The 26942-nt window shown below is 49.1% G+C and overlaps 1 protein-coding gene across 2 annotated transcripts; it reads right to left on the bottom strand.

Annotated features, from left to right (window-relative positions):
- IGFBPL1 (insulin like growth factor binding protein like 1) lies at positions 1-17963 on the bottom strand. 2 transcript variants are annotated; one of them, XM_066256697.1, is made up of 5 exons: positions 17491-17963; positions 7190-7299; positions 6390-6506; positions 4503-4656; positions 1-2474 (listed from the first exon to the last, which is right to left on the bottom strand). In XM_066256697.1, exons 1-4 carry the CDS (start codon positions 17936-17938, stop codon positions 4507-4509), a joined length of 825 nt encoding a protein of 274 aa, XP_066112794.1. In that variant the 5' UTR covers positions 17939-17963; the 3' UTR covers positions 1-2474; positions 4503-4506. The 2 variants fall into 2 exon arrangements, with proteins under 2 accessions (XP_066112794.1, XP_066112795.1); XM_066256698.1 differs by lacking the exon at positions 1-2474 and adding an exon at positions 4071-4198.
- Positions 17964-26942: the final 8979 nt, after the last annotated feature.

The raw sequence follows: 26942 nt of genomic DNA, 5'->3' as shown, positions 1-26942 counted from the left end.
AACATTTATTTTCAGGGTGCAGGGGTCATGTGACATCATCGCATCTATGAAAATAGGGTAGAAAACACAGGCTCTGGAGGATCACGTTTCCAAAATGATGACAGCTCACGCTCCCTCAGCCTCTGCAGAGGTCGTGGGCTCTCACCACTGAAAGGTCATTAGATTGGGATAATCACGTTCATCTCCCTTTTTGGTTATGGCGAAAATTTCAGACAGTAGCATTTATTATTATCTTTACACATGATTAGGATGCTAACCCCAGCCCGATGCAGTCTTCATGCTCAGCTCCATCATTACGAGGCTCTGTCCACCCTGCTCCCGGGGTCTACATCCAGCTCTCTAATTTTGAACGGGTAAATTTGAGGGGATTCAACTGATTTTGTTAAATGTGCTTATTAGCAGATGCATGCTATGCTACTACCTTCTCCAGGGCCTCCGCATCCCTATTCCCCTGAGTGTTTCATCACCCATTCGAATCACGGGAATTTACAGACCTCGGATATGGAAATCATCGCAGTGGAGTGGGTGGGAGAGAGGTAGGTGGTGCTGGGGGGGGGATGTTTAACAGGTCTTCCAGCAGCCCCAACCTCCAACAGACAAGGAGAGCTTCCTGTTCGATCAGTTTTGATTCTTTCTTTTTTTTTTTTTTTAGGATTTTATTTACTGATTTTAGAGAGAGGACAGAGAAAGGTGGGGGTAGGGGTGAGGGGAATGGGAAGCATCCACTCATAGTAGTTGCTTCAATCTGTGCCTCAGCCAGGCAAGCCCAAGGTTTCGAACCAGTGATCTCAGTGTTCCAGGTCAACCTTTACCCACTGTGCCATGCAGGTCATGCAGATCAGTTTCAATTCTAACTTTATTCAAAGAAGGGGGTTCCAGTATTTTAAAGTTGAAAACTACTCTTCTTATTCAAATGAGGAACCTGAGGGGCAGAAAGTGAAGGGGACTTGCTCAGGGTCACCAAGCAAGCCAGGGGTGAGGTCCCAAACGGACCTCGTGTCTCGGGATTCCCAGGCTAGTCTCCTGCTGTGTATTATGTCAGGGTGATGCCACCCCAATATTTCAGGTGTGGAATGGCCAGCCTTACAGGCAGAAAATGCAGTTCCAAAAAGGACCCCAAAATGTCATGCCCACTGTGGGCAGCCTGCGGTTGTACTTTAGAAGTTGAGGTGACCCTGGATAAGCACCCCTGAAACCCGTGGAAGTGGAAGCATCTTCCTTTATACAGTTATGAGATTATGCTGAGAATAGCACCACAGCGTGGAGAGTACCAAGAAGGGCCAGGTGCCTGCGTTCTGGCCCTTCGTGGAGGCCTTCAGGCCTTGGGCCGTGCTTTACTCTCGGAGCCTGGTTTCCTCATCTGTACAGCGGAAGGGACATTGCTACTCACCCCGCCTGCTATCCTGGAGTTGGGAAATGACCACAGCTGGCTTCATGAACTCTAAGGACTATCTACATGTGAGATCCCAATTTTAAAAAATTTTAATTGCATAGGATGTTTTGTTTGTTTTTTTTTTCATCCTATATATTATATATTCTCCTTTCTTTCTTCATTAAAGGAAAGATAGGAAGCCTCATTTCTGGGTGAGGTCAAAACTTCTCTAAGTAAAACGTATTCTATCACACCCTCGTTCCACAGCCCAGAGACAGTATCTGACGCAGTTTTCACAATCTGATGTCCAGAAGCAGGTCTCCGCTGCCCACCTGGTAAGAGAATGCTGGGCTTATTAATGAGAGGGCATTTTTGTCCCCAGACACCAAGCCATAAGGCCTGAGTCTGGTAAAGTATTTCTTTTAAAAGGTAAAAGGGTAGGAATAGAAGAGTTACAGCCAGCTGTCCACAGCCTAGGATGAAGTAATAGCATCGGTTATTGAGGAAATGCCATTTTAGAAAGAATGCTAAGACCACACTTTTTTCATAGGGCCCTCTGACTCTAGGATGGCAGGGCTCAAAGGGACACAGATAATGTCCAGCTCAAATGCCACATTCACAGGTAAAGAGACCAAGGCCCAGAGAGGAAAGGGACCTGTACAGGTCACATGGCAAGTTAGAGGTCAGGCAGAGGACAGGGGGACCCTCTTCCTTCCTCCTACAACCCACAGTGTCTGCGTCACAGAGCTCCACTAATCAGTTGTAGACAAATGAGGTAGAGTCCCAGCTGACACATGCCTGGCCCAGCCCTTCAGAGTTACAAATACACTACAACATGCTCTTCCCTGGGAGGGGCTAGTTAAAAAAAACAACAAACTCTCCCAGAGCAATTCTTGTCAAAAGTATAAAAAACTACGTCTAGTCTGTTTCCCCAGGATGTGCCCTGCTAAAAACTACATCTGCACATGAATCTAGTTTGCATCTAGGTTTTAAAAGCATACAAAAGGGGTCATCTACAAACACCATTTTTCCAACTTGTCACAAAGCAAAATTATCCATGACTTGACTTTTCCGTCATACTGTGGTCAACGTTTTTAAGACCCTAGAAGAAAAGAAGGAAGAGAGTTAGAGGAAAGAAGCCTGCTCTGTCACAGTCAACTATGTGCTAAATGGAAGGTGTGGGGAATGACCCTTAACTTTAGATCTCTCCCTGGTGGGGGGGGTCCTGCTGGGGAGCAGAGGGGCCCTGCGGGGGCCCACGAAGCACATGCACAGCCAATGGGTGGACATTTCAGGCGGATTCCAACTTAATATGAGAAGAACTTCCAACTATTGGGAAATCCAGAGACGGTTGTCTGGTGGTAGTGAGCGCCATGTCTCTGGAGGTATGCAAGCAAGAGCCGGCCAATAGTGCACAGTGCATGTTGCAGAGGGAACTCGAGAACTGTGCAGTGGCAATGGTCTTACAATTCCATGGTTCTCCGTGGCTCCCTTTTGAAAACTCATCCATAATAGACTGTATTCATATCCTGCTATCATTTGTTTTTTTTTAAACAAATATACAGACATTTATGCTTAAAAATTATATGCTTAAAACATGACACATATAGATACACACATACATATATATTTATGTACAACATATATACATATACTAGTATACAGGACAAAAGGTACATTTACAATAACAAAACAAAAAGTAAAGTATCAGGACTTTAAGAGCCATGTCCTAACTGAATTTCTGTCGGACGATTTTACACCTTATCATTTGTCCCTGTTCCTAGGAGCCCTAACTGCTTGCATCCACCCATCCTTCAATCCCACAGGAAACCGCAGTGAAATCTTCCTTCATTTCCCCAGGTATAAACAGCTTCTCTGGCCTCAAACTCACACACACCCCATATCTCCTCAATATTTATTGCATTCCCTGTAGTTCAGTGAGGTTCACTTTCCGGCTTTCTGTGCATCCCCTATGGACCTGATGGAAGGCCTTGTACACAGAAAGTTCATAACAATAGTGTGTAAATTACAAAATAATATGCATTATAACCACAGCAAAATCTCTGCTTCTCACAAACTATCAAACTTGTTTCTAATTGTTCCTGCTCTATGAAATACTTGTCACTAGGCCTTGGTGACGGTGCCTGTTGATGACTGTTCCTCTGATCCTGTAAGAGGGCCATGCCTCCCTGCCCTTGACCTCCTATGAGGGGGGCAGACATCCCCCCCCCCAACCCCAGTAGTGGATGTGGCCATGTGCCTTGTTTTGGCTAAAACTTAAGCAGATGTGACAAACGTTGCATCGGAGCAGAAACATGAAATGAGATCGTGTCCGGGGCAGGGCCTCTTGCTCTCTCCTCTGACCCAAGGACTCATCCCACTCCGGGCTGCCCCTCTGCTGGGTCCCCATATAAGAAGACACGTGGAGTAGAGCAGCAGCCAACCCGTCACCTTGGCATGAAATGTGAGCAAGAGATGGATAAATGTTGGTGGCAGTGAACCAGAAAGGTTTGGGGGTTGTTAAGCAGCAAAACCTGGTTAATAAGGAATTTGTTTCCTAAGTTCACAGTCCACCTGTTGGTAGGGGACCAGCTCTCACCCAGGTGACTCCGAGGACTCAGGCCCACCTGGCCCAGGGAGATGAGGTTCTCTGCAGATGTGCTGCTCAGAGGCACAGTGTCGGGGACAGGGGGGCACAGCCTGGAGATGACAGAGCTGCCGACAAGGAGGAACCGGACACAGACAAATGAGGTGCGCGTTATCTTCCCTGCGGGCATGTTTTCACGTGGGTGCTGTCACAGTGACAATGACTGCTCTCTCGGTGCCCTAAGAGCATCGGAGGAAACAATCCGTTCAGCCTCCGAAACAGAAAGAAACAACTGGTCTTTTTCAGCTTCTGGACGCCCGTAATGTTCACAGCTCTTGACTGGCATGCTAGGTGGGAAGCCCAGCGTGATGCGTATGTAGAACATGCTAGGGGTACTACCTGTTAATTGTAGTACGTTCCTACTCTTGCTTCATTCTGGTTTCTTTGATTTATGTGTTTTTCTTCTTTTTTTGTTTATCACAAACCATCTCAATCTCTTGTGACACAGGCATATAAATAAAGCGATTTAGAATGTGTACTTACTCTGTCACATGCGGTCATCTAGAGCTGGGAAGTGAGGGGCTCTGTACAGACTCAGATCGCTAACTGTCACCGTGCCGTGGGACTGGGCCTCCCCAAGCCCGTTGGCCGAATGGCACTGGTACACTCCCTCGTCTTCCTTTCTCAGAGGGTTGATCTAGAAATAAAGCAAGCAAGTTCATACAGCTCCATATGGCACAGCAAAATCTCCTCCTTACTTAGTCTTGATGATACCGCTGAACACTTACTCCTTTTCAAAGTGAGCTCGATAGAGCTCTCTCTTACGAGTCTTCTTGCCTTGGCTGCCAAGGAAGAATGAAGTTTCTTCCTCAGTACCTTCTATCATGGCTCCCATTTTAATGTTTCTCGTGCATTTCTGCCTTTTACTGTGAGCTACCTGGTCCTCTTATTGAAGGTAACAGGTATAGATTATATGGAAAACATTGCAAATTAAAGGAACAAAAACCTACTGCCCAAAGAATGACCCACAAGGGTTCCCAGTGGAGGCAGCATTCACAAATTAACACCAGAGAAAACCTTCTCCTCCATACTTCCTTATAATAAAGTGTGGGCGCTTGGGTGCTGTCCAGTGTAAAGCCCTCTTTTTACAACTGTGGACACTGAGGCTCAGATTTTAAAAACATGGACCCAAATGCATTCTGAGTTTCCGAGCTGGGTGCAGAAGGGTCACCAAACCTTGTAGAGGGGCGGCGAAGTGGGGGAGACAGGTGGAGGGCAGCCTGCTCTCCTGCCCCTCCGGGCAGGTCCACACCAGCTCTCTCCTCGCTTGCTTTCTCCTGTTAGAACCACCTCTGTCAACCGTGAGTCTCTCTGTAGACTGGGGAGGATGCTAATCACCTTTATGTGCACCATCTCATCCTGAATCACGCCGATCGCAGGTGAAGTAGGAGCATCATTATTCTCATGTTACAGGAGACTCACAGGTAAGTCACAGACTGAGTCACCTGCTTCTTGGACACACTGTCCAATCTGAAGTCCTCTTTTTACAATTGTGGACACTGCAGCTCAGAGCGGTAGAGCGACCTGGCCATCCCAGAGCCCTGTCTCGTCACTCCATTGCTCCTTCAAACGTATGGCAATCCCTCATCTTAGCAAAACTGCTGCAAGTGGCATGGAGAGCCATGAGAGGACGCAGAAGTGCTGTCTTCCCTCCTCATCAGCCATGTGGTCCCGGGCAAGTGTATTAGTTCCCCATGGCTGCTATAACAAATTACCACACACTTAATGGCTTAAAACAACACAAACTTATTATCTACACTTCTTGAGGTCAGAAGTCTGAGTTGGTCTCGGTGGGCTAACATCAAGATGTCAGCAGCGCAGCCTTCTTTCTCGAGGCCCTAGGGGAAAATCCATTTCTCGCCTTTTCCAGTCTGGAGGCTGCCTGGATTCCTTGGCTTGTGGCCCCTTTCATCCATCTTCAAAGCCAGCAATGTAAATAATAGGTCAGGTCTTCCTCACACTGTCATCTCTCTGGCTCTCTTTCTCTCCTGCTTCCCTCTCCACATTTAAAGGACTCTTGTGATTTCATTGGGCCCACTCAAATAATCTGGGGTAACTTACTTATAAAAGATAATTAGCAACCTTAATTCCATCTGCAACCCCCTCTTGCCATACAACAGAAAACATCCACAGGTTCCAGGGATTAGGACATGTACACCTTTCTGGGGCTATAATTCTGCCTACCACTGCAGATCACTTGGGCTCGCAGCAGTTATACTACCTGCCCTGTTTTCTTCACAGTTCATACAGGGTCCATTAGAAATGGATAAGAACAGTGTTGAAATGTGCAACATGTCATAGAAATATAAAGGGTGCTTTATAAGGGCCAGTCAGTAATAGCCAGTAATCCTAAACAAATGAGCTACTCACCAAAATCCAGGCTATAGCCCCATGGGCAGAAGGGCCCCCTCGCACCTTGACGGCTATATTGATATGGTCCCCAGGCAGGTCCTCCAACACCCGGGTGCCCTCAGGAGACTGTGTGACCTAGAGGACAGGAAAACCAGGGGTGGTTTAGAAAAAGTGTTTCTGGATAGGTACCACCTCATAGACATCCTCACTGTCTCCATCTGCCCACTGACTTGAAGGCTAATATCTTAGTAGCTTTATTAAAATGTCAGTCACTTTTAGAAACCTAAATATATGTACAGACAGCACACCCTGATGGACAGCAAAGATGTGGACAGCACCACTGCCTTGCAGAAGCAGTCCAGACCTTCACGGCCCTCCTGAGGGCTGCTGAGATAGAGGACAGCCTATGACGTCATTCATGCTGGCCTCTCAAAGACGGATCTGCAGAAAGATCTAGTTTTCGAATAGGATTGGGTTATCTGCCACCAGCCAGGTTTTTCTAAAACCCAAATCCAGTAAAGTAGTCTCTAACTTTGTTCCAGCTGATCTAGGCTAGATAAACAGCAGAACTTTCTGGAGAGCTAAGTGGCCAAGATAGCAAATGCCCCTGGAAGGATGGCAACTGTCCTCTGGAGAGAGCTTTCAGGTAAAAGTTTTGCGGCACAAACCTGGAGGCAGAGGAATGCTATATAAGGTGTCCTTTTAAAATCCTCTGATCCACATATAAAGGATATACACAGAAACATGCTTAAAAGAAAAAAAACCACATTTACCCTGCCCTCCCCCCCCCACACACACCCGTTCTTGGATATAAATACCTTCCTCCACGTGATGACTGGGGGAGGCACAGCTTTCACCTCACAGGACAGGTACACCTGTGCCCCAGTGACATTGTGAGCACTTCGGGGTGGAATGATGACCACAGGAGCTAGAAGAATAAGGGAACAAACCTTCACCCTCCAGGTGCCAAGGACCCACTTCTAGAATTCCCTGCCTGTGGAGAGCCTGCTGGGACAGTCTAATGTGGGCAGAGCAGGGGAGACCAAAGGAATCGTGGAAGAGAGTTTGCCTTATTAGACCTGGAAGGATGCCTATGTGCCTTCTCACCGATCACTACTGTCCCATCAACGGGAAACAGGGATTCAGAGAGCAAAGGCAACTCCCTGAAGTCACCAGCATGTCTGCGGCAGAGCTCCTGTCTCCTTTCACTCCCTCCCGGGGCCCCAGCTGCCATCTGCTTTTGGCTCACAATAGGGCGGTTGGCTCCTGGAGGGGCTTGTGTTGCTTCACCAACAGCAGAGTCTTCTAACAGATGGGCTTTTCTCCTTCCACGTGGAGGGCATTTCAAAGAATAACGCCATGTAGGACAGCTGCATCTACCCAGGAGCTGAGACCCCCTGCAGTTCATTCAAGACGCTCATTTGCATATCATAGACTCACACTCATTTGCATATCACAGACTCTACACTTGGCCTCCCCCACCCCACACATCTCCCCATCCCTAGTGGCAAAACTACTGGCCTGGAAGCCACATAGAGACTGAGAATCAGGCATTATGGATCTAGGCTGCCAGAACATTGCAGAAAGGAGAGGGAGGGTGTGGGTCTGCTGGATGGCACTAGAGAGCATGCCGGTATCTGAGTTAGAAATTCTTTTTTTTTTTTTTGTATTTTTCTGAAGGTAGAAACGGGGAGAGACAGTCAGACAGACTCCCGCATGTGCCCGACCGAGATCCACCCAGCACGCCCACCAGGGGGCAACGCTCTGCCCACCAGGGGACGATGCTCTGCCCCTCTGGGGTGTCGCTCTGTTGCAACCAGAGCCACTCTAGCGCCTGGGGCAGAGGCCAAGGAGCCATCCCCAGCACCCGGGCCATCTTTGCTCCAATGGAGCCTTGGCTGCGGGAGGGGAAGAGAGAGACAGAGAGGAAGGAGAGGGGGAGGGGTGGAGAAGCAGATGGGCGCTTCCCCTGTGTGCCCTGGCCAGGAATCGATCCCGGGACTTCTGCACGCCAGGCCGACGCTCTACCACTGAGCCAACCGGCCAGGGCCTGAGTTAGAAATTCTTAGCTGTGATACTCCACACTCTGCCCTTCTCTCTGTGCCTGGCATCTGCTCTGCTCACACTGGGGCTAAAAGAATCAAGGCCATTAGCCTTGGCCTTCAGGCCTTCCACTGGCCCCTCAATGTACCTGTCTCTGCATGGGATGGAACCCCTAGCTCCACAAGTGGACAGCTCCCCATCTGCAGGGCTGAGAAAGTGTGTGTTCTAGTCTAGGGCCAGGGTCTGCATCTCTTCGACCTGCTGAATCATAGCCTGCTTTGCAGTCCACGTGCTTTTACCTGGTCTCACCTGCATAAGAAAGCAAGCTTGGCCCACCCTTGTATCTGGCCCCATGGTGTCCTGGGCAAGGTGAAATGTGGTCCCTGGTGAGGAGAATGCTTTCTGCTTTCGTTTTTGTTTGTAAGATGCAGCAATACCCCCTGCTTCACAGGGCTGTTGAACTGATCTTATCATGTAATGAACGTGCAAGTGGTGGTTTAAGTTAACACATAAGCAAGTGGAGGTCAGGAGCAGGTCTGGTAAACAGATGACGGAGCAAGAAACACACGACAAATAAAAGAGCAAACATTCCTGACCTGTGGTGGCGCAGTGGATAAAGCGTCAACCTGGAAATGCTGAGGTCGCCAGTTCGAAACCCTGGGCTTGCCTGGTCAAGGTACATATGGGAGTTGATGCTTCCTGCTCCTCCCCCCTTCTCTCTCTCTCTCTCCTCTCTCTCTCTCCTTTCTAAAATAAATAAAAAATAAAATAAATAAAAAAAAAAGAGCAAACATTCATTCTTGCACCACCCAAGGGCAAAATGTATGGACTCCTGGGGCTTTCCTGGTCACTCAAGAACATCCGGCAAGGCAGCCTTGGAGGGAAAGAGGAGAACAAAGGGAGGGAGACGGAAGGCTGGAGGAAAAGGGGAGGGGGCAGGAGTGAAAGGATGCAGAAATGAGACTAGGCTGGCTCCTTCAGACTGGGAAGCAGACTCTGTCAAGCTGGTTCTCAAAAACAAAACAAAACAAAACAAAAAAACCTCTGGGAAACTGTCTTAGAACCACAGAGTCTCAAATTAGAGGCAAACAACTCCCCAAGATTCGCTGCCTGGCCGTCTGTGATAAGCTCATCTAGCTTCCACTTGCATGCTTCTAGTAACAAGAGAGCTCACTACCCTTCCGGCCAAAAAGCCAGGCCCTTCTCTCCTTGGGGAGTTCTGCTGGTAAAAAAGCTTGTCCTAACTAAAGCTAAAACTCACCTCCCTGCAACTCCCACCTGTTTCTCCCAGGGTTGCCCTCGGAAGTCCCATAGCCCCCTGGGTGCCACACGGGCCTCCAGTGAGTTGAATACAGACCCTGTCCTTGTCCCCCATAGGCTTTCTTCCCCCCTCAGCCTGATCAGCTCACTCCTTCAGCTCTGCCCACCTCACTACCCTCTAAGCACCAAACCCCTACCCACATCCCTGAGTATAATCAACGTTCCCCCCACAAGGTCCTTAGCTTCTTATACTGCCCGATGCATCCCCAGCCACCTGCCTGGCTGCCACAAAGAACCACAACACCCCTGCTCCCTGGCAGGAGCCCCATCTGCACGGATGACAAAGAGTCTGATTTATTCACGTCCTGCTGCCAGCATCGCCTCCCCCAGAGCCCAAATGCCCAAACCGGTCCTTGAATGGCTCCCTGTGGGAACAATCGGAACCATGTCTTATTCCAAAGCCCTCAATGGATTCCAAAGGGACACTCAATCAACATGTTTTACTTTCGTTCATGTAAAGTCATAAATTTTAAATGAGATTTCATCAATCCCTTTCAGGCCTAAATGAATAAACCAGTAAATCACATTTCATCTTTCTCTCCTCCCTGTACCCTCTCCCGTTCTTTCAATACCTATGTACAATTAAGAAAGACTGTTCTGGAAATACTGTCTTTGCCACTGATTTCACGGCAGAAAATTCCATTTCTTTTACAAAATAGCCCCCTGCTTTTGATGATAAAGTGACATTCAAATTTTTATTGTTAGATTTACATACAGTACGTTCAGTCTTTCTGGCACACGGTTCTAAGTTCTGACAAATGCATGCAATCGTGCACACACTGCCGCAACCGAGGCAGAGAACAGTTCTGCTATCTTGAAAATTTTCCTCATGTGTGTCTTTGTCACAACAATCTGTTTTGAATGTTAACATATCTGATTTTATTTTTTAAAAAGATTGATTTTAGAGAGAAGGGGAGGAGAGCAGAAGCATCAACTTGAAAACATATCTGATTTTCAATTGAAAATATTTTTATCCATAATAGCTCTTTACAATCTATCATTATCATTACCACCACTACCACCATCATCATCATCATCGTAATAATGGTAAGTATGCCACCGGCTAACCCTGAGGGCTTGCTGTGTGCTAGACACTCTTCTGCTTGCAGGGATTATTAACCCGTTCTGATCTTTCCAGCAATCTCACCAGCTGCCAGCTCGGGAAGCTAGCCAGGGTCACCCAACCTTAAATGGTGGCAAGGCTGAGCCCAGGGGTTTGGCCTCAAGCTTTGTCCACACCATCTTGCCCTTTTCTTACACGGCACTGCCACATACACTACTCTTGTCATCCTTACACCCACCTTGAACTTATCCCCATTTTACAAATGAGAAGACCGAGGCTCAAGAAGGTGAAGTGTCTGGAGGAGGAGGAACTCAAACCCAGGCACCCTGAGTCCATTAATTCCACACTGATTTTTAAAGTAAAAGTTTTTTTTTAAGTGACGCAAACAGAGAGAGACAGAGAGAGGGAGAGATAGGGACAGATAGACAGGAAAGGAGAGAGATGAAAAGCATCAATTCTTTGTTGCGGCACCTTAGTTGTTCATTGATTGCTTTCTGATATGTGCCTTGATTGGGGGGTTCCAGGAGAGCAAGTGATCCCTTGCTCAAGCCAGCAACCTTGGGCTCAAGCCAGCAACCTTGGGCTTCAAGCCACTGACCTTTGGGCTCAAGCCAGTGACCATGGGGTCATGTCTATAATCCAGTGGCCCTGTACTCAAGCCGGTGAGCCTGTGCTCAAGCCAGATGAGCCCGTGCTCAAGCCAGTGACCTTGGGGTTTTGAACCTGGGTCCTCTACATCCCAGTCTGATGCTCTATCCATTGTGCCACCACCTGGTCAGACAGTGAAACATTTGTTAATCTGTATGGATGACATTCCATTATAAGAAAGAATTCCTTAGGGATCGTGTTTGGGGTTCCCAAGACAACCCCCCCAGGTTCAATGACTTGCTAGGAGGATCACAGGACTCAGCACAGCTTTATTCACAGCTATGATTTATTACAGTGAAAGGAGACAAAGCAAACGATCAGAGGAAGAGGCACCGGGGAAGCCAGGTGCGAGCTTCCAAGAGCCTCTCCCTGTGGAGTCACACAGGATGTGCCTAATTCCCCAGCAACGAATTGTGACATGTGCAAAATGCCATCTACCAGGGAAGCTCCCTAGACACTCAGTGCCTGCTGGCTTTATTTGGAGGCCAGTTACTCTGGCTCCCCCTGCCTTCTGCACACCAAAATCCCAGGCTTCAGAGGGAAAGCAGGTGTGCAGCTACCCTTTGTTCCGTTTGGGCACAGTGAGCCACCATTATCAGTTCCGGGCATGGTGAGAACCCTCAGAAACCCAAGTTCCCAGACACCAGCCAAGGGACCCCTTGCCTGCAGGCCTGCCCAAGGACACACTGCTATGCTGACTCTTTTCTGCCCAGGAATGAAACCCTCCAGGCATCACCCCCAGGGAGTAGCTCTTGTGAAGATACCATGAACTGGGTGACATGTCCTTAATACTAGCAGGGTATTCCTAGTCCTACTATCCCCAAGTGGCACTGGGATGCTCAATGTCATGACTACCACAGGCAGGAGGAACCCAGGTGCGAATCCTGTGTCTGCCACACCCCAGTGCTATGACTTGGCCTCAGCTTCTTCTTTCAAATAGACATGGGAGTCCATTCTCCCTCCCCTCCTGTGCCAACCCTCCCCCTATGCTGTTGTGAGGGACAGTCACACGATCCCTTACAAAGTGTAAAGGCTTCCATGGAGGGACCTGAGGACTCAGCAGGTTGTGCTACCCTGAGGGTGGTCTCCTCGAAGATGCCTCTATTGGCCCCGGGGGAGTAGGCCTATGGGTGGGCCCTCAGGGTGGGCTCTCCCCCTTCCCCAGAGGCTCCAGAGGCCAGGCCCACAGCCCCGTGTCAGACAAGCCCAGGGCAAAGCCTTATGGTTGCCAGAGCTGCCACACTCCTGGAAGAGCCAGGGCTTCCCTTTCTACCTGCCTTTGGCAAGAGTCATGTGCTTTCAAGAGCGAGGATGGGGCCCGGCTGGCCCAGTCTGTGAATGCGCCAGCTTTGTCTGTCTAGCCTTTCCTTGCTCAATACTTGTTTCCTTCTGTTCATGCCAGCAACAGCCCTGGACATGCTGGGATAGCACAAACCCACCCATCAGGATACAGAAAATAGTTACCCAGGTGTGCCCAATGAAGGCAGCAGTGTGGTGGGCAAAATGGTACCAAGGGAGTGAGTCTCAAATACCCAGGAGTACGGTCACCAACCGCAGGAGCTTGGGCAAGTTGCTGACCATTTCTTCTTCATTTGCAAATGAGGATGAGGCCCTCATCCTCCAGGGCAAAGGGAGAGAATGAATGTGACTGCATTATTAAGCGTGTGCATCTGTGCAAATGAAAGGGATCAATATTATTATTATAGTGTGTGGTGATCTGTTCCCCTCCCCACCTGTCAGCTATGTCTTTGATGGCCAGAGTGTAAGATCTTCCCAAATGCCTCTGAGATTTCTTTAAAATTCATGGTACCAGGGAAAGAAAGAATATCAAAAGTCATCCCCCAGGACCCCATCTGCCTGTAGGAAAAAGCACACCACCAAAGAGTTTAATGATCAACAAACACACTGAACAGCCCTGATAATTTATGCTAACAGTCACCTTCCGATGCAGAGTGAGGAACAGTTAATCCTGCTCCCTGCAGCCTGTGCCTCAAACCCCTCCCTCGGCATGAAAGGCTTTTGAGCATGAGGTCCCCCTTCTTTGTCCCTCTCACAAAGTGGCATTCGCTGCTCTCCTGGTTACCTGGTAACACATGCCTCGCAGAGACAGGTTTCTAAGTGAAGCTGGAATTTCAAGCGAGGTAAATTTTCTAAGATTCAGGATCTCAAGAGCTCACCGAGGCTGCAAGGGCTCACTGTCCTGGTGGGCACTGGCACGGGACCACTTCTATCTAATTGGGCATTGAAAACAAGACACGAACCTACTGCCTGCCGGGTCCCACTGCCTGCCAATGTTAGCAAATGGTCAGAGTGCATACAAGGAACAACACATCCTGTTAAAGTAATGATAGCCCCAGCAGCATAACGCCATGCCACCTTACAGTGGAGAAACAGAACCACTAATTTAGTACAGAATGAAGCTTCACCCCTCAGCCTGCCACTTAACACTTGCAAGGCCCCTGTCCTAAACTACTCTGGGCCTCACCTCCTTCCCCAACCGTCCCACTGGGTGGCTGCCCAGCAGGCCTGCCTACTGTTCACATTCACTGTTCACTCCGACCTCTGTGCCTCGGTTCATGCTGTACCTCCCCACCACCTTGGCCCAGGAATTTTCTACCCATCCTTCAAGACTCCTCTCATGTGCTTCCCCTTGTGTGAAGCTCTCCCTGCTCCTCTCAGGAGCCACCACCCAGTGCTAAACCGAGGAACCAGCATCAGGCCTCGGGTGTGGGGACTGGAAGATAGATCAGACTGAGAAAGCCTCAGGACCCGAGAGGAGCGGTGTATGGCAGCTCTCTAATCAGGTTGCCAGTGTGCTAGAGATGTATGGCCCCATCTCTAAAAGGCCAGAGAAACCCAGGCTGTTGCCCCACCCCCACTGGGAGCTAGCCAGGTAGCTCCAGGGAATTCCCTCCTGCATGCCCCAGATTTCCCTTCTGTTAAATGAGAGTGAGCCCCCGCCAGGGTAGTTGTAAAAAACAAGTAAGAAGATGGGATGTACATGTAAAAAGTTATTCCTATGTGGAAACACAATGGGTCTTCAACAAATCTGTGTTGTTGATCAGAGGACTACTCTTCTTATCAGGCATTTTGGGGCCTTCGGGAGCATAGGAGGAAAGGTAAACGTTTTGCCTGAACACTGTTTCCAAATGCTCCTGAGAGGCATGTGTAGAACCCCCCCCCCCTCCCATGGCCACGGTGGTGAACTTAATACATATTTACAGGGGCCTCATCCTGTTCAAGTCAGGAGCTTGCATATTGCAGGGCGTGGTGAGACGCTAAGGAGGGTGGCTCTCTTGCCAGTGTTGAAGCAGAACAGCTGCTGCTATGACTCCTCTGCTTCCCCTTCAAGCAGGGTCCCCAGGGGCATTGTTAGGAAGTGTTCCTGCTGTGTCCTTTGAATAGAGGCTGGCTTCAGCGCTGCAGAGTGAGGGGCTTTTGCCTTAGTCACTAGCAAGGAAAGATCCCCCTGTCCACACTTTCATGCTTCACCAGGACACAGGGCGGTGGCCACACAAACATCTCAGGACAGAAAGCCACAGGGAGACAGCACCTGGTGTGCAGCGGATGGCAATTACTAGTGGGAAGGAGAGGTAAATTCCGGGGAGGCCCGGTGCTATCACTAATGGGATCATTAAAAGCAGCTTCTGTGTTGCCTCCAGTTGGCTCTGCGAACATCTTCACGCCTGGGGCCCATGCCTGAAGTGCGCCTCAGAGCGCATAGATCAGAGTGGAGGGGCTGTCACATTTACTTGTCATTTGGTAATTTTCAGTGAATTAGGGGTATAGGGTTTCCATCTGCCATCTGGCCTCACTCTGGTAACCATGGCAACCACCACCTGCCTGACTTAACACTATCAAGTCCTGTCCCAAAAGAGCAGAGAAAAAGGGTGTAGGGCACCTGGGAGCTGGTCAGGCTTTACTGATCACCCTGGCCAGTCCCCTGGCCTCCTCCACCCGAGTCTCAGTCTTCTCCCCATAATAGCAGATTTGGTCTAAATATCTTAAAATATCTTCAAGGCATCTCTCTCTTGGGAACAAAACACCAACCACTCCAGGGAAAAATCATCTGAGACTATCCACAGGGGTAAATCCTGGGGACAGGGCCAGCATGTGTACCTCCTGCCCAGGGAGTGAAAATCTTTCCTGTCTGGAGACAAAGAGAGCTGCCTGTGAATGTAACTGCTGAGGAAAGCAGATCGTCAGAGTGACAGGACTAGAAGAAGGAAGGAAAAGGGACTGTTTAGGTGCCACGGGGCAGAAACAAAGGGACCTCAACCATGGCCTCATAGGGGCAGACACAGCCCAGAAGGGGGAAGGGACCCGCTCAAGGCCACTGAGGAAACCAGCAGCATGGGAAGTGCCAGCCAGCTCTCTTCTCCATGGGAGCCCCAACCAGGAATAGCTAACAGTGACGTTTTTGTGCCCCGGGGAGGCTCAGCGGCCTCAAGGAGCTATGCATTGTTCTCATGTTTCCCAGACAGGGGCCTTCCTGCCCCATTTCCAACAACACCAGTCTGCTGGACATGCATCTACCTAGAATGCTTGGGGGGAAATAATAATAAAAAATTTCCCAGTGCCCCCTGACTAGGTGGTGACACAGTAGATAGAGCATCAGACTGGGGCATGGAGGACCCAGGTTTGAGACCCTGAGGTCACCAGCTTGAGCGCGGGCTCATCTGGTTTGAGCAAGGTTGCTGGCTTGAGAAAGGGATCGCTCAGTCTGCTGTAACCCCCGTCAAGGCATATATGAGAAAGCAGTCAATGAACAACTAAGGAGCTGCAACGAAGAATTGATGCTTCTCATCTCTCCCTTCCTGTCTGTCTGCCCCATCTGTCCCTCTCTCTGACTCTTTCTGTCTCTGTCACCACACACACAAAAAACCGCAACAAAACAATAACAACAACAAAAAACAACTTCCCAGTGCCTGCGAAGGCCTTCTCCCACCCCCAAGGCTTCCTTGTTGGAGCTGAAGCCATTACACTGACTTAGGCATTTAGGTCTGGACTTGGTCTCCAGGCAGCATAGAAAGAGACAGTTCTCCTAAACCTAATGGGCCCACAGGGGGCTTCTCTGGGCATCTCTTTACTAATGTTTTAGTTTTTTTTTAATTTTTGACAGATCCTGCCTCAGGATTATTTGTCCAAATAGCACAGGAGGACACCAGCTTCATGAAGACAGCAGCCCAGGGGGCATACCAGTTCTTCTGTCCTCACATCAGCAGCCAGGGATCTCTACCTGGAGTCTTCCTGGGGGGCTGGGCACCTTTTGGAACCTGAGCCTGAGCCTGAGCTGCAGCCTGGTGCTTGGTCTGGGCCTTGGCCATAGAGGGTGGACTGCAATTACACCCAGAGACAACTTTACTGAATATTAATGAAGATTAAGTTCTAGGTCCCAAGCAATGATTAATTTTTGACTCCTTTACTTAAAGTGCGACCCTCCAAATTGTATAAGCCTTAGTTCCATAAAACCTGGGTCTGCTCCTGAAGGCACTATAATCTTTTCTCCTAACGTCTTACCTGTCCTAAATGGGAGCTCCCTTAGGACCCCCTAAGGTCCAAGCCCTGGTGCTTGGTCCGGTAACTCCCGAGTCTGGTTTGCAGCTCCTCCTCTTCTGGCATCTTCACCACCGTCCCTCCCTCTCATTTCAAACAACCCACTCCAGGGACTTGGACTAATGGATACCTCCCACTCCTAAAATCCCAGTCTTAGGAAGGCAAACATGCCAGGCCTGAGAATATCTGCATCAGCAAGTACTTAAGTTCCAAAAGGGACAGCAGGCTCCCCAAATTCCAACCAGCTCACTGGCTGGTTTCTCCACGAGGTTGGTAAGGAAGGGTGCAGGATGTGAATTCCTGCCCCAGTCTCTTTAAGCACCCTGCCAGATAAGAAAAACTGCTCCTGAGAGAAAAACTGAGGCTTAGGCAGAGCTGTCTGTCCATCATGGTGCAAAGAGGTAGGGAGGGGCATCCTTTGCCCCACACCTTATTGAGTTAGAATCCCTCACTCCCGCCCCAGCGCTGTGGGGAGGAAGCCGGACTCACCAAATTCGCACGGGCCGTCGCGAGCCTTGCGCAGGTGGCCTGGATGCGCGTGGGACGCGTGCCGGGCGCGCAAGCGCAGTGCGCAGACGCTAGGGTAAGAGCGGCCGTCGGAGCCACAGACGGTGCCGCGCTGCGCGCACACACACAGCCCGGTGCCCTCGGGCGCCGCCCCCGCGGCGCGGCTCGCGCACACCAGCTCAGGGCCACAGCGCGCGCCATCCCGACCCCCGCAGCTCGCGCCCTCGGCACCCAGGCAGCGCGCGCAGCAGCCGCACTCGTCGCGCGCCGGGATGCCGGGCGCGGGGCAGCGCGCGGGTGCTGGACAGCGCTCCAGCCGGCACGGACCGCACTCTGGGCGCCGGCCACCCGCGCTGAGGAGCCCGAGGCCTAGCGCCAGCGGCGGCAGCAGCAGAAGCAGCAACGGGAAGAGCACGGGTGAGCGTGGCATGGTCCGCGTCCGGGACCACAGTGGTGCCTCTGTTTCGCTCTCTGCTCCGCGCGCGCAGCGCCGCCTCTCCGCCCGCCCGCCCCGCAGCCGCTGATTGGCCGGCACTGCACCGCGGGGCGCCCGCAGACGGCTGCCCGGCCCGGGACCGATGCGTTAGAATGGGCGCCCGGCCGCTCTGGTTCGGAGCTCGAGGGATGTCCCAAGATCCGCAGTCTGACATCCAAGGGCTCCTGGGGATACTGAGACACATTCCGGGCGGGAACTTGCCCGAAGTCGCTATGGTGGAGCCAGTATTGTATATACGATCTCCAGATCCAAGGCTGGCTCCAAATATTATGCCCCTAAATCCTCTCAAAGGGAAGGGCCATTTTATTTTGCATTTTGTAGTTTTCAGGGTTTTATTTAAAAAAAGGAATATATATATATATTAAAATTCAGAGTTTAGAAATGGATGTAAGGAATAAAGAGGGTTTCCCTTCCACTTTGTGTTCCAATGTCCCAGTCCAGCCTCAAGAGGGCACTCGTTATCAGGTTCTTGGCGTATCTTTCTGGGATAGTTTGTATGCCTATGAAAGCACGTATGATTTTTTAGCCCCTCTCTGTAAAAAAAAAACCACACACACATACACACACACACACACACACACTAGCATGTCTTGTACATTATTCTGCACTTAGTTTTTCCACCTATGGTATTTCCCACAATTTCCCCACCTCTTATCATCTCTGAAATCGGGCCTATTGTACAACCAGTTGGAGCATTGTTTAATTAGCTTTCCCTCCCTTTCTCCCCATCTCATGGCCAGGAGTGACTTGGATTATAATGAAATAAGGTGATCTAATATATTTTGGGTTGGTTTTGAACTTTTAAACTGCACAGCATTTACTTACACAAAAACTGCAATTACCAACCAGTTGTTTTTGATCCTTTGGCTACTGTAAATAATGTTGTGTTGGATGTCTTGGCACGCAATGTCAGCATATCTATGACTTAGTGAGGGGGTGCATGTTGGAAAGACACTGTGGATCAGGTTTTTTTTTTGTTTGTTTTTTTTGCATTTATCTAATGATTAGTGATGTTGAACATTTTTTCACCTGCCTATTGACTATCTGTATGACCTCTTTGGCCCATTTTTTGCCCATTTTTTGATTGGATTGTTTATCTTCCTGGTGTTGAGTTTTACAAGTTCTTTATACATTTTGGTTATTAACCCCTTATCGGACATAATGTTGAATATGTTCTCCCATTGTGTGGTTTGTCTTTTTATTTTGTTCATAGTCTTTTTTTTTTTTTTTTTTTACAGAGACAGAGAGAGAGTCAGAGAGAGGGATAGACAGGGACAGACAGACAGGAATGGAGAGATGAGAAGCATCAATCATTACTTTTTTGTTGCGCATTGCGACACCTTAGGTATTCATTGATTGCTTTCTCATATGTGCTTTGACCGCAGGCCTTCAGCAGACCGAGTAACCCCTTGCTCGAGCCAGTGACCTTGGGTCCAAGCTGGTGAGCTTTTGCTCAAACCAGATGAGCCCACGCTCAAGCTGGTGATCTTGGGGTCTCGAACCTGGGTCCTCGGCATCCCAGTCAGACACTCTATCCACTGCGCCACCGCCTGGTCAGGCTGGATCAGGTTCTTGAGGCCACTTATTGATTCATGCGGTCCCCATGCCCACTTAGCTAAGCCAGGTTCTGTCCGCCCAGTCCTGGCAGAGGACCCAGACAAGAAACCCAGTGGGGTCTTGATTGCTAGAATTTGATGTGTGGCCAAGTGAAGACAATAGATGGAGGGAAAGACTTGCTGACCAGGCTTCATGGATGGCTTTTCTTGCCTTCATCCCTCAGCCCTCATTTGTCCAGTGTTGTTTTCTTTCTTTTTCTGAATTCCTAGAGATGGAGGAACCCTCTTGGAGTCTAGGAAGACCAGCAACAGCATTCTCAGGTGGTGTCCATTTTGCTTTTCAAGCCCAGGTGATTCCCAGATTGCAGTCTTTCAGGGGATGCCCTGATCTCCAAAAGAGACCCCAGCAGAGGTTGTTTTATGTGGTTGGCCTGCTCCAGCTTCTCCCTTACTAGCAAAAAAAGGATGGGTAAGCCTCATGGGGTGGAAGGTGATGATGAGGAATAGGTATAATAACGTCGGTATAGCACTCCACATGGGTCTCAGTACTTATTAATGATTGGTTTCATCCAGAGGCTGCTGTCTTGACCTGGAATAGCCTTTTAAAGTACTTACACTTCTTAACTCTCTGTGCCCTTCAATGAATCTCTCCTAAAGAAGTATCACTGTGAGCCCTGGCCGGTTGGCTCAGTGGTAGAGTGTCGGCCTGGCGTGCAGAAGTCCCGGGTTCGATTCCCGGCCAGGGCACACAAGAGAAGCGCCCATCTGCTTCTCCACTCCTCCCCCTCTCCTTCCTCTCTGTCTCTCTCTTCCCCTCCCGCAGCAAGGCTCCATTGGAGCAAAGATGGCCCGGGCGCTGGGGATGGCTCCTTGGCCTCTGCCCCAGGCGCTGGAGTGACTCTGGTCACAGCAGAGCAACGCCCGGAGGGGCAGAGCATCGCCCCCTGGTGGGCAGAGCGTCGCCCCCTGGTGGGCGTGCCGGGTGGATCCCGGTCGGGCGCATGCGGGAGTCTGTCTGACTGTCTCTCCCCGTTTCCAGCTTCAGAAAAATACAAAAAAATATATATCACTGTGTGTGAAGATATTATTCTGAAGTTGGTTACTATAGCAAAAGATTGGAAACTGTATGCCTACTGATAGGCGATAATTAAGTAAGTGATTCAACGATAGAGGATTAGGCGGGATTTGAAAATGAAGAAGGATATGTAGGTTAACTAAAACAAAAAGATGTTTGTAATATATTGTTTAGTGAAATATCAATTATAAATTGCATGTCATGTGTGATGGCATATTTGTAAATATGTGATTGTACATATATGAAGAAATTCAAGATTGTTTAATAATGTGAAGAAAACACTTAAAGTGTTAAATGAACAAAGCGGGACCTGAAAACAAAAGAAATCAACCCCATGCTGCTTCTCAGGGACAGCCTTCCTAGTGAGTTCAAACTTTCAAGTGGTCATAGTTGTCCAAAGAGAGAATGGACTACTCCAGAGGATGCCTTTTCCCCAAAAGGAGCCCCAGCAAAGGTCACTTTATGTGGTGGTCAGAGCAGGGCCAACTACTCCAGAGGTAGTGAGCTCCCTGTCAGTGGGGGATTTCAAGGATGAGTCCTGGTAAGGAGTATGGAGGGAATCAAAGAATCAGGGATTGGGTGAGAGGATTTTTATATCCTTCGCACTGAGCCACCATTCGCATGGTGTCTGACCGTGGGGCGTGGGTTGTGCAAAATATGGTCATGATTAGCAGATAAATGTATACAGGAATGATTTGCCTGCTTTTTATACAATTATTGACCTAATAAAGGGTGTCATTATGAAATAACATGTGTTTCATGCTGGTTGGGGTACACAATCATAGAGGCACATTGACACATGATCCACAGTCCCTTTGAGAAGTAGAAAGAGCATTGTGTAAGCATGACTCTGAGAAAATGAGCAGAAGATTCATTTTCCAACCCTGAGCCTGTGGTATCTGAGTGGAGGAAACAGTCCAACATTTTAAAGGTGATTGGCATCCATTTCCCATTTCCTTTTGAAAACTCCCCAAAACCCAAAGCCCAGTGAACTCTGGTTCCCCCAACGCCAGTTAACACTGGGCAACACTTGTGGGTCCACAGAATTATGGGAAAAAGTGGAGATGGATTCCCTCAGTGGAGCAGGGAGTTGAGGCCCTTCTGTCATCTGGCAAGGGTTTTCTGGAAAAGGTGCTTCCTAAAATGAGTCTGGGGGAGACAGTAGGTGTCTGGAAGGAGAGCAGAGAGAGGGAACAGTGTGTCCAAAGGCATGAAGACCAGAGGGAACATGGTACAGTCAAGAGTGAGGAGAAAACTCATGCTAGCTGCAGAGCTGTGTGGGGGTGTGGAAGCTCGGGAGGCGGGAGGTGAGGCTGGAGAGGTCAGAGAGGGCCAGATCCCCGGCTTACCTGGCCTGCTGGATGTGGTAACATCCAGGCTTGGCACTGGCAGCGCAGGCCTGCATTACTGTCTGACAGATACGTTAAATGTAGAGGGGGAGAGGATAACATTTGCCCACCTGGGGGCCAGAAGATAAGTGCAGAAAGTCTTTCCTAGTTCTCCATTCTTCCCTTCCTTCCACATCTTTTCCCAGGGCTTCCACCAAAATGCAAAGTTTGAGTTGTGGCCACCCAAGCAAATTGCCACCTTGTGGACAATACAGGGATTACAGATCTAGAAATGACATTCCTCATTCATCAGTTCGATAAATATTTTCTAATAATTCAAATACGCCAGAGTGCTGGGATAAGGTGCTCTTGGTCTGGAGGAGAGAGTTGAAATGTGTACAGATAATCACTGAGTGTTCAGAGGTGTGAGTCTGCCTGCAGTAATGGGGTGGGTGAAGGAAGTCAGGGAAGGCTTCACAGAGGTGACATCTGAGCTGGATCAGATAGGGAAAGGGAGTCTTTAGAAACCACCTCCATCATCCTCAGTTTACAGAGGAGGTGACTGCAGCAGAAGATAGGCTGGGTCTTGGTCAAAATCACACAGCTCTTCAGGACACAGCTCAAGTAGGTTTCCGGGTGTCCTAGCCCAAGGATGACCTGGGCATCAGTTTTATTGGCCTTCGGTTTAGATGAGTCCCCTTCCTGGAGCTCTAGACATGGCTTCTAGGGGATCTGATCTGTTGTTCCTGTCTGTCCCTGTGCAGCCCCATCTCAGCCATTCGTCCAGCCCGCCTTCTGGTGCAGTAAGCTCTTCCGCATTCTCTGTATACCAACTGTGAAAAACCAAAAAGCACCAACCCCTCCCTAGGACGGACACTATGCTTAAGTCAGGATTTTGGCCAACCTGGGAAGACAGTACAAGATGTGTCCCTAGAGTGTCTATCCTTGGGGACTAGCATAGTCTTGGCACATGGGTACCTCATAAATATCTGTGACGTGAATAAATGAGTGAGGGCAGGAGAGGTGCATGGCACCTGAGAGGTCAGTCCAGCTTTCCTGTGCACTTATCCAGAGTTGTGTCCAGTCTGGGAAGATGAATGGGATCATGTCACAAAGGTCACTGAATGCCCTGCTAAGGAGTTTGTCTTTATTCTGCCAGCAAGAAGAGCCAGCCCTGCTTGCGACAGAAAAGGGATAGGATGGGAATATAGGTTAGTTTCATTCTTTTTCAAAGAGAGAAAAAAATGTTCTTAGTCAAGGGTCCCACCCATCCCAGAAAGCCATCGATACTACCTAATGGAGAAATTGCATTAGGTCTCCCATATGTCTAGGTTCTTTTGTTTCTGAGTTTAATAATTAAGCCGTATGTCTACAGCATAAACAGAGGCTGTCCTGTGATAAGCTCCCGACACTTGGGAGACAAGCACGGCCTTTGTGATGAAGTGCTCAATTTCCTTCTGTCATGTCACAGGAACTCTGAACCCTGCTGGTACAGGCTCACACACAGTAAGCCTTCCTAACCGGGTTCTGGTGTAATCAGTCGTATCTTCCCTCGCTCTTTGCCAAGTATCTTCCCTCGCTCTTTGCCAAGTATCTTCCCTCGCTCTTTGCCAAGTATCTTCCCTCGCTCTTTGCCAGCTGACTGCAGCACCATGACATGGCTCCTGGAAAGATGTCTCGAGTGGAGGGCTACAGGGCTCTGTTCCATTCAGTTTTTTTTTCAATAACCTGGATTAATTCAGCAAAAGTATTCCAATGCCCCAAAGCTTTAAAAAGGAATTCATGTACATTGGATAGGAGAAGCAATATTCCAAAATGCTTGCGTAGGTTGCAATGGTAGAGAGAAGTCAAACGTTGACACATTCTCCAGATCCATGTTAAGTTTGACATCGGGATTCAGCACTAAGTGGGGAAAGTATGAGAGAGGGAAGAATGAAATCTATCACACGGGTTTGACTTCAGATTCAAAAGGGGTCATGTTTGGAGCATGGTAGCCCCTTAGAAATAGGTTCTTATTACTATGGATGACATTTTGCTGACCTTAAGCATTTTATAATAAGTGTCTTAGTGTTTCTCCCGCTTTAAGGTGGCTGCCTTCCCAGCCTCCCCAGGGTGGTCAGTAACAATTGAAAATGACTCTTCTTTAATGGTGTGAAAAGAGGAATTGTAGAATTGTGAGGAAAACCACTGTGATAATTCAAGAATTTAGAATACCCATTTGCAGCCTGGGCAGTGGAGCCAGGAGGCACTGGTAGATGGGCACTCCCAGAAGAGAAGCATCTCCTGTGCCCGGAAGAAGCGCTTTACAAGTCTTCTCTCTGAGCGACGTGGCGTGGATGCACCAAGAATGGCTTCTTCCAGGCAAGGAGAGGGCCTGGTTCCAGAGGAAACACATCTACAGCGTTCCTTTGTGTCTAGGCATCCAGGAAGAGAGTTAACGTTGCACTCGGTCTTTATATTTCTATCCTTTTCATTTTCATTTCATTATTTTCAATTTTGAGAACAGGCATTTATGAGGCCTCCTCTGTATCCCAGACATCATGCTGAGTCTGATGTAGTCGTGGCTCCTGAACCACTGTGATCAGCAGAGGAGCTGAGACTTGACACAGTGAACTGGGATGTGACTGGATAGTCACAGAACAGTCAGAACCTGGCAGGGAACGGGCACCCAATAATAACTAACGTTCACTGACTGCTTACTGTGTGTCAGGCACCCTCCTAAGCATTTTATGTGCCTTAGGTCACTTCTCCCTCACATGTCCACGCAGTAGGTGTAACTCCTCTCAGATAAAAACCAAGGATCAAAGAGGTTAACCATGTACTTTACCCAAAGTGACACAGCTAGTAAATTGTGGAGGTGGCCCCAAGACCTACTCTCTGAGCTGTTGCCCCAGACTACTTTGCAATAAATATGTGTTAAATGAACAAATAAAGAAGGCCTACGTACATGCCATAAAAGAGATGTAAACCAAAGCGAAGGAAATAAGGTTACTCCGTGGTGATCAAGTTGTGCTTCATGCCAGTTAGTGTACTTGAGGCAGGACCGAGTGAACAGAAACAGTGATGGTGGGCAGAGGTGGGAGAACGTGTTCTAGGTGGGAGGAAAGGGGTCAAAGTGGGCAAACACCAACGGCCTGAATGTGTCAGTCATGGTGCCTGCTCACTGCCTCCATGACCCTCTCCCACTCCACCGGAGCTGCTTAGAACAGGGGTGTTATGGATGGATGGCGTTTCCCCACCCCCAAATTCATATACTGAAAACCTAACCCCTTAGAATGTGACTGTATTTGGAGATCGGGCCTTTAAAGAGGTAATTAAGTTAAAATGAGGCCATGAGGGTGGGCCCTAATCCAATCTGACCCCTGGCTTCTAAGAAGAGGAGAGTAGGACATACAGAGAGAGACACCAGGGGTGTGTGTGCACAGAGGAAAGGCTATATGAGGACACGGTGACAAGGTAGCCATGGAAAGAGGCCTTAGTAGAAATCAAACCCACCAACACCTTGATTTTGGACTTCCAGCTTTTAGAACTGAAATAATGAGTGTCTGTTGTGTAAGCCACCCACTGTGTGGCATCTTGTTAATGCAGCCTCAAGAAAACCAATATGGAGGATGTATGATGGAGCCCAAGACAGAGGCTCACACTGGCCTGTGTCCTACCTGAGGGAAAGATAAACTGGACGGATCTTTGCTCTTGGCTGTTAAAACAGGGGGGAACCCTGGAAAAGAGCCAGTAAATTTGGGGGTAGAAGCTGAAAGGATGCCATGAACTCGTGTCGGGACAGTGGGGACTTGAAGCCATGGGAAAGTATAAATCATAAAGAAGCAAATGGACTGAACCATAGGGAGAATAGGTTGAAGCAAAAATGCCAAGAGGGAGAGAGACAAGAGAAAGAGAGACCGAGACCCACTAGCCACGAGAGGGGAGGAACCATTCCCAAGAGTGGCTTCAGTTTCTCATACCTTCCCAGGTTAGGTCCCAGCCCTTCCCAGAGTTATAGGAAGCCCCTTTAACTCAGGGCAACTTGGGTGGATCTCTGTTTTTTGCTCTCTGAAGATTCAGAGCAGCATGGAAGGCTCTGTTTAAGGATGAAGAAACAACTTTAAAACACCTGTCGAAGTGTGCAGGAAGCCAGTGAAGATTGGACTGGAAGAGAAGGTTGAAGCAACTTCTCGGAGGGCTTGGATTGGAGTGCTAGGGTCGGGAGTGCAGAGCGTGGGAGGATGCTGGGCAAGGGTGTGACAGGCCTGAGTTGTGCTTCAGGGAGATGCATGTGTGCACCAAGCCCGGAGCCCGGAGGCTGCAGGGCCAGGAGAAAGCTCTCGTTCAGACAGGAGGTGAAGAGAGCAGGATCTGGGGCGGAAGCAGTGTGAAGAAAAAATGCGGTGTATTGATTAAGGTAAGGACGAGCTGCTCTAGCCAACTCCAAAGTGTCTAAGGGTTCTAACATCGTAGAAGTTTATTGCTTATTCATGTAAAGTTTCAAACAGCTATCCCTAGTCTCCTGCAGTGTTGATTCAGGGACCCAGGCTCTTTCCAGGTTGTGGCTCACTAGTCTGAACACCAACTCCGCAATGGCAGAGGGAAAAGAGGATGTGAACAAGGTACACCTACCTCCTGAACCCTCTGACACAGATGGATGGACCAGAACCACTGGGAGACATAATGAATAGAGCAAGAGAACAGGAGGAGCCACAGACATTTGTGGGTGATAAACGTGCAGCGGGGCCATCAACTGGCCCAGGAGCTGATGGACTCAGTGAATTGACAGAAAAGGACACCTGGGGCCTACTTCCCATTGGGTCCCAAAAGATCATGTGGAATCAGGGTGGGCATTTAGAATCCTTGGGCAATTCTGATAACTGGGACATTTTATCACCTTCTCCACCACACCAGCGAGGTCGGGTTTGCAATTTGTCTCCAGCCCTTTCTCCCAGCGAACGGGCAGCTTTGTTTCCAAGAAGAATCTCAAAGCCAGA

This window comes from Saccopteryx bilineata, chromosome 2, assembly GCF_036850765.1.
Source record: "Saccopteryx bilineata isolate mSacBil1 chromosome 2, mSacBil1_pri_phased_curated, whole genome shotgun sequence".
Classification (NCBI taxonomy): domain Eukaryota; kingdom Metazoa; phylum Chordata; class Mammalia; order Chiroptera; family Emballonuridae; genus Saccopteryx; species Saccopteryx bilineata.
Note: the sequence above shows the minus strand (reverse complement) of the source record. Positions and strands in the feature narration are given on the sequence as shown.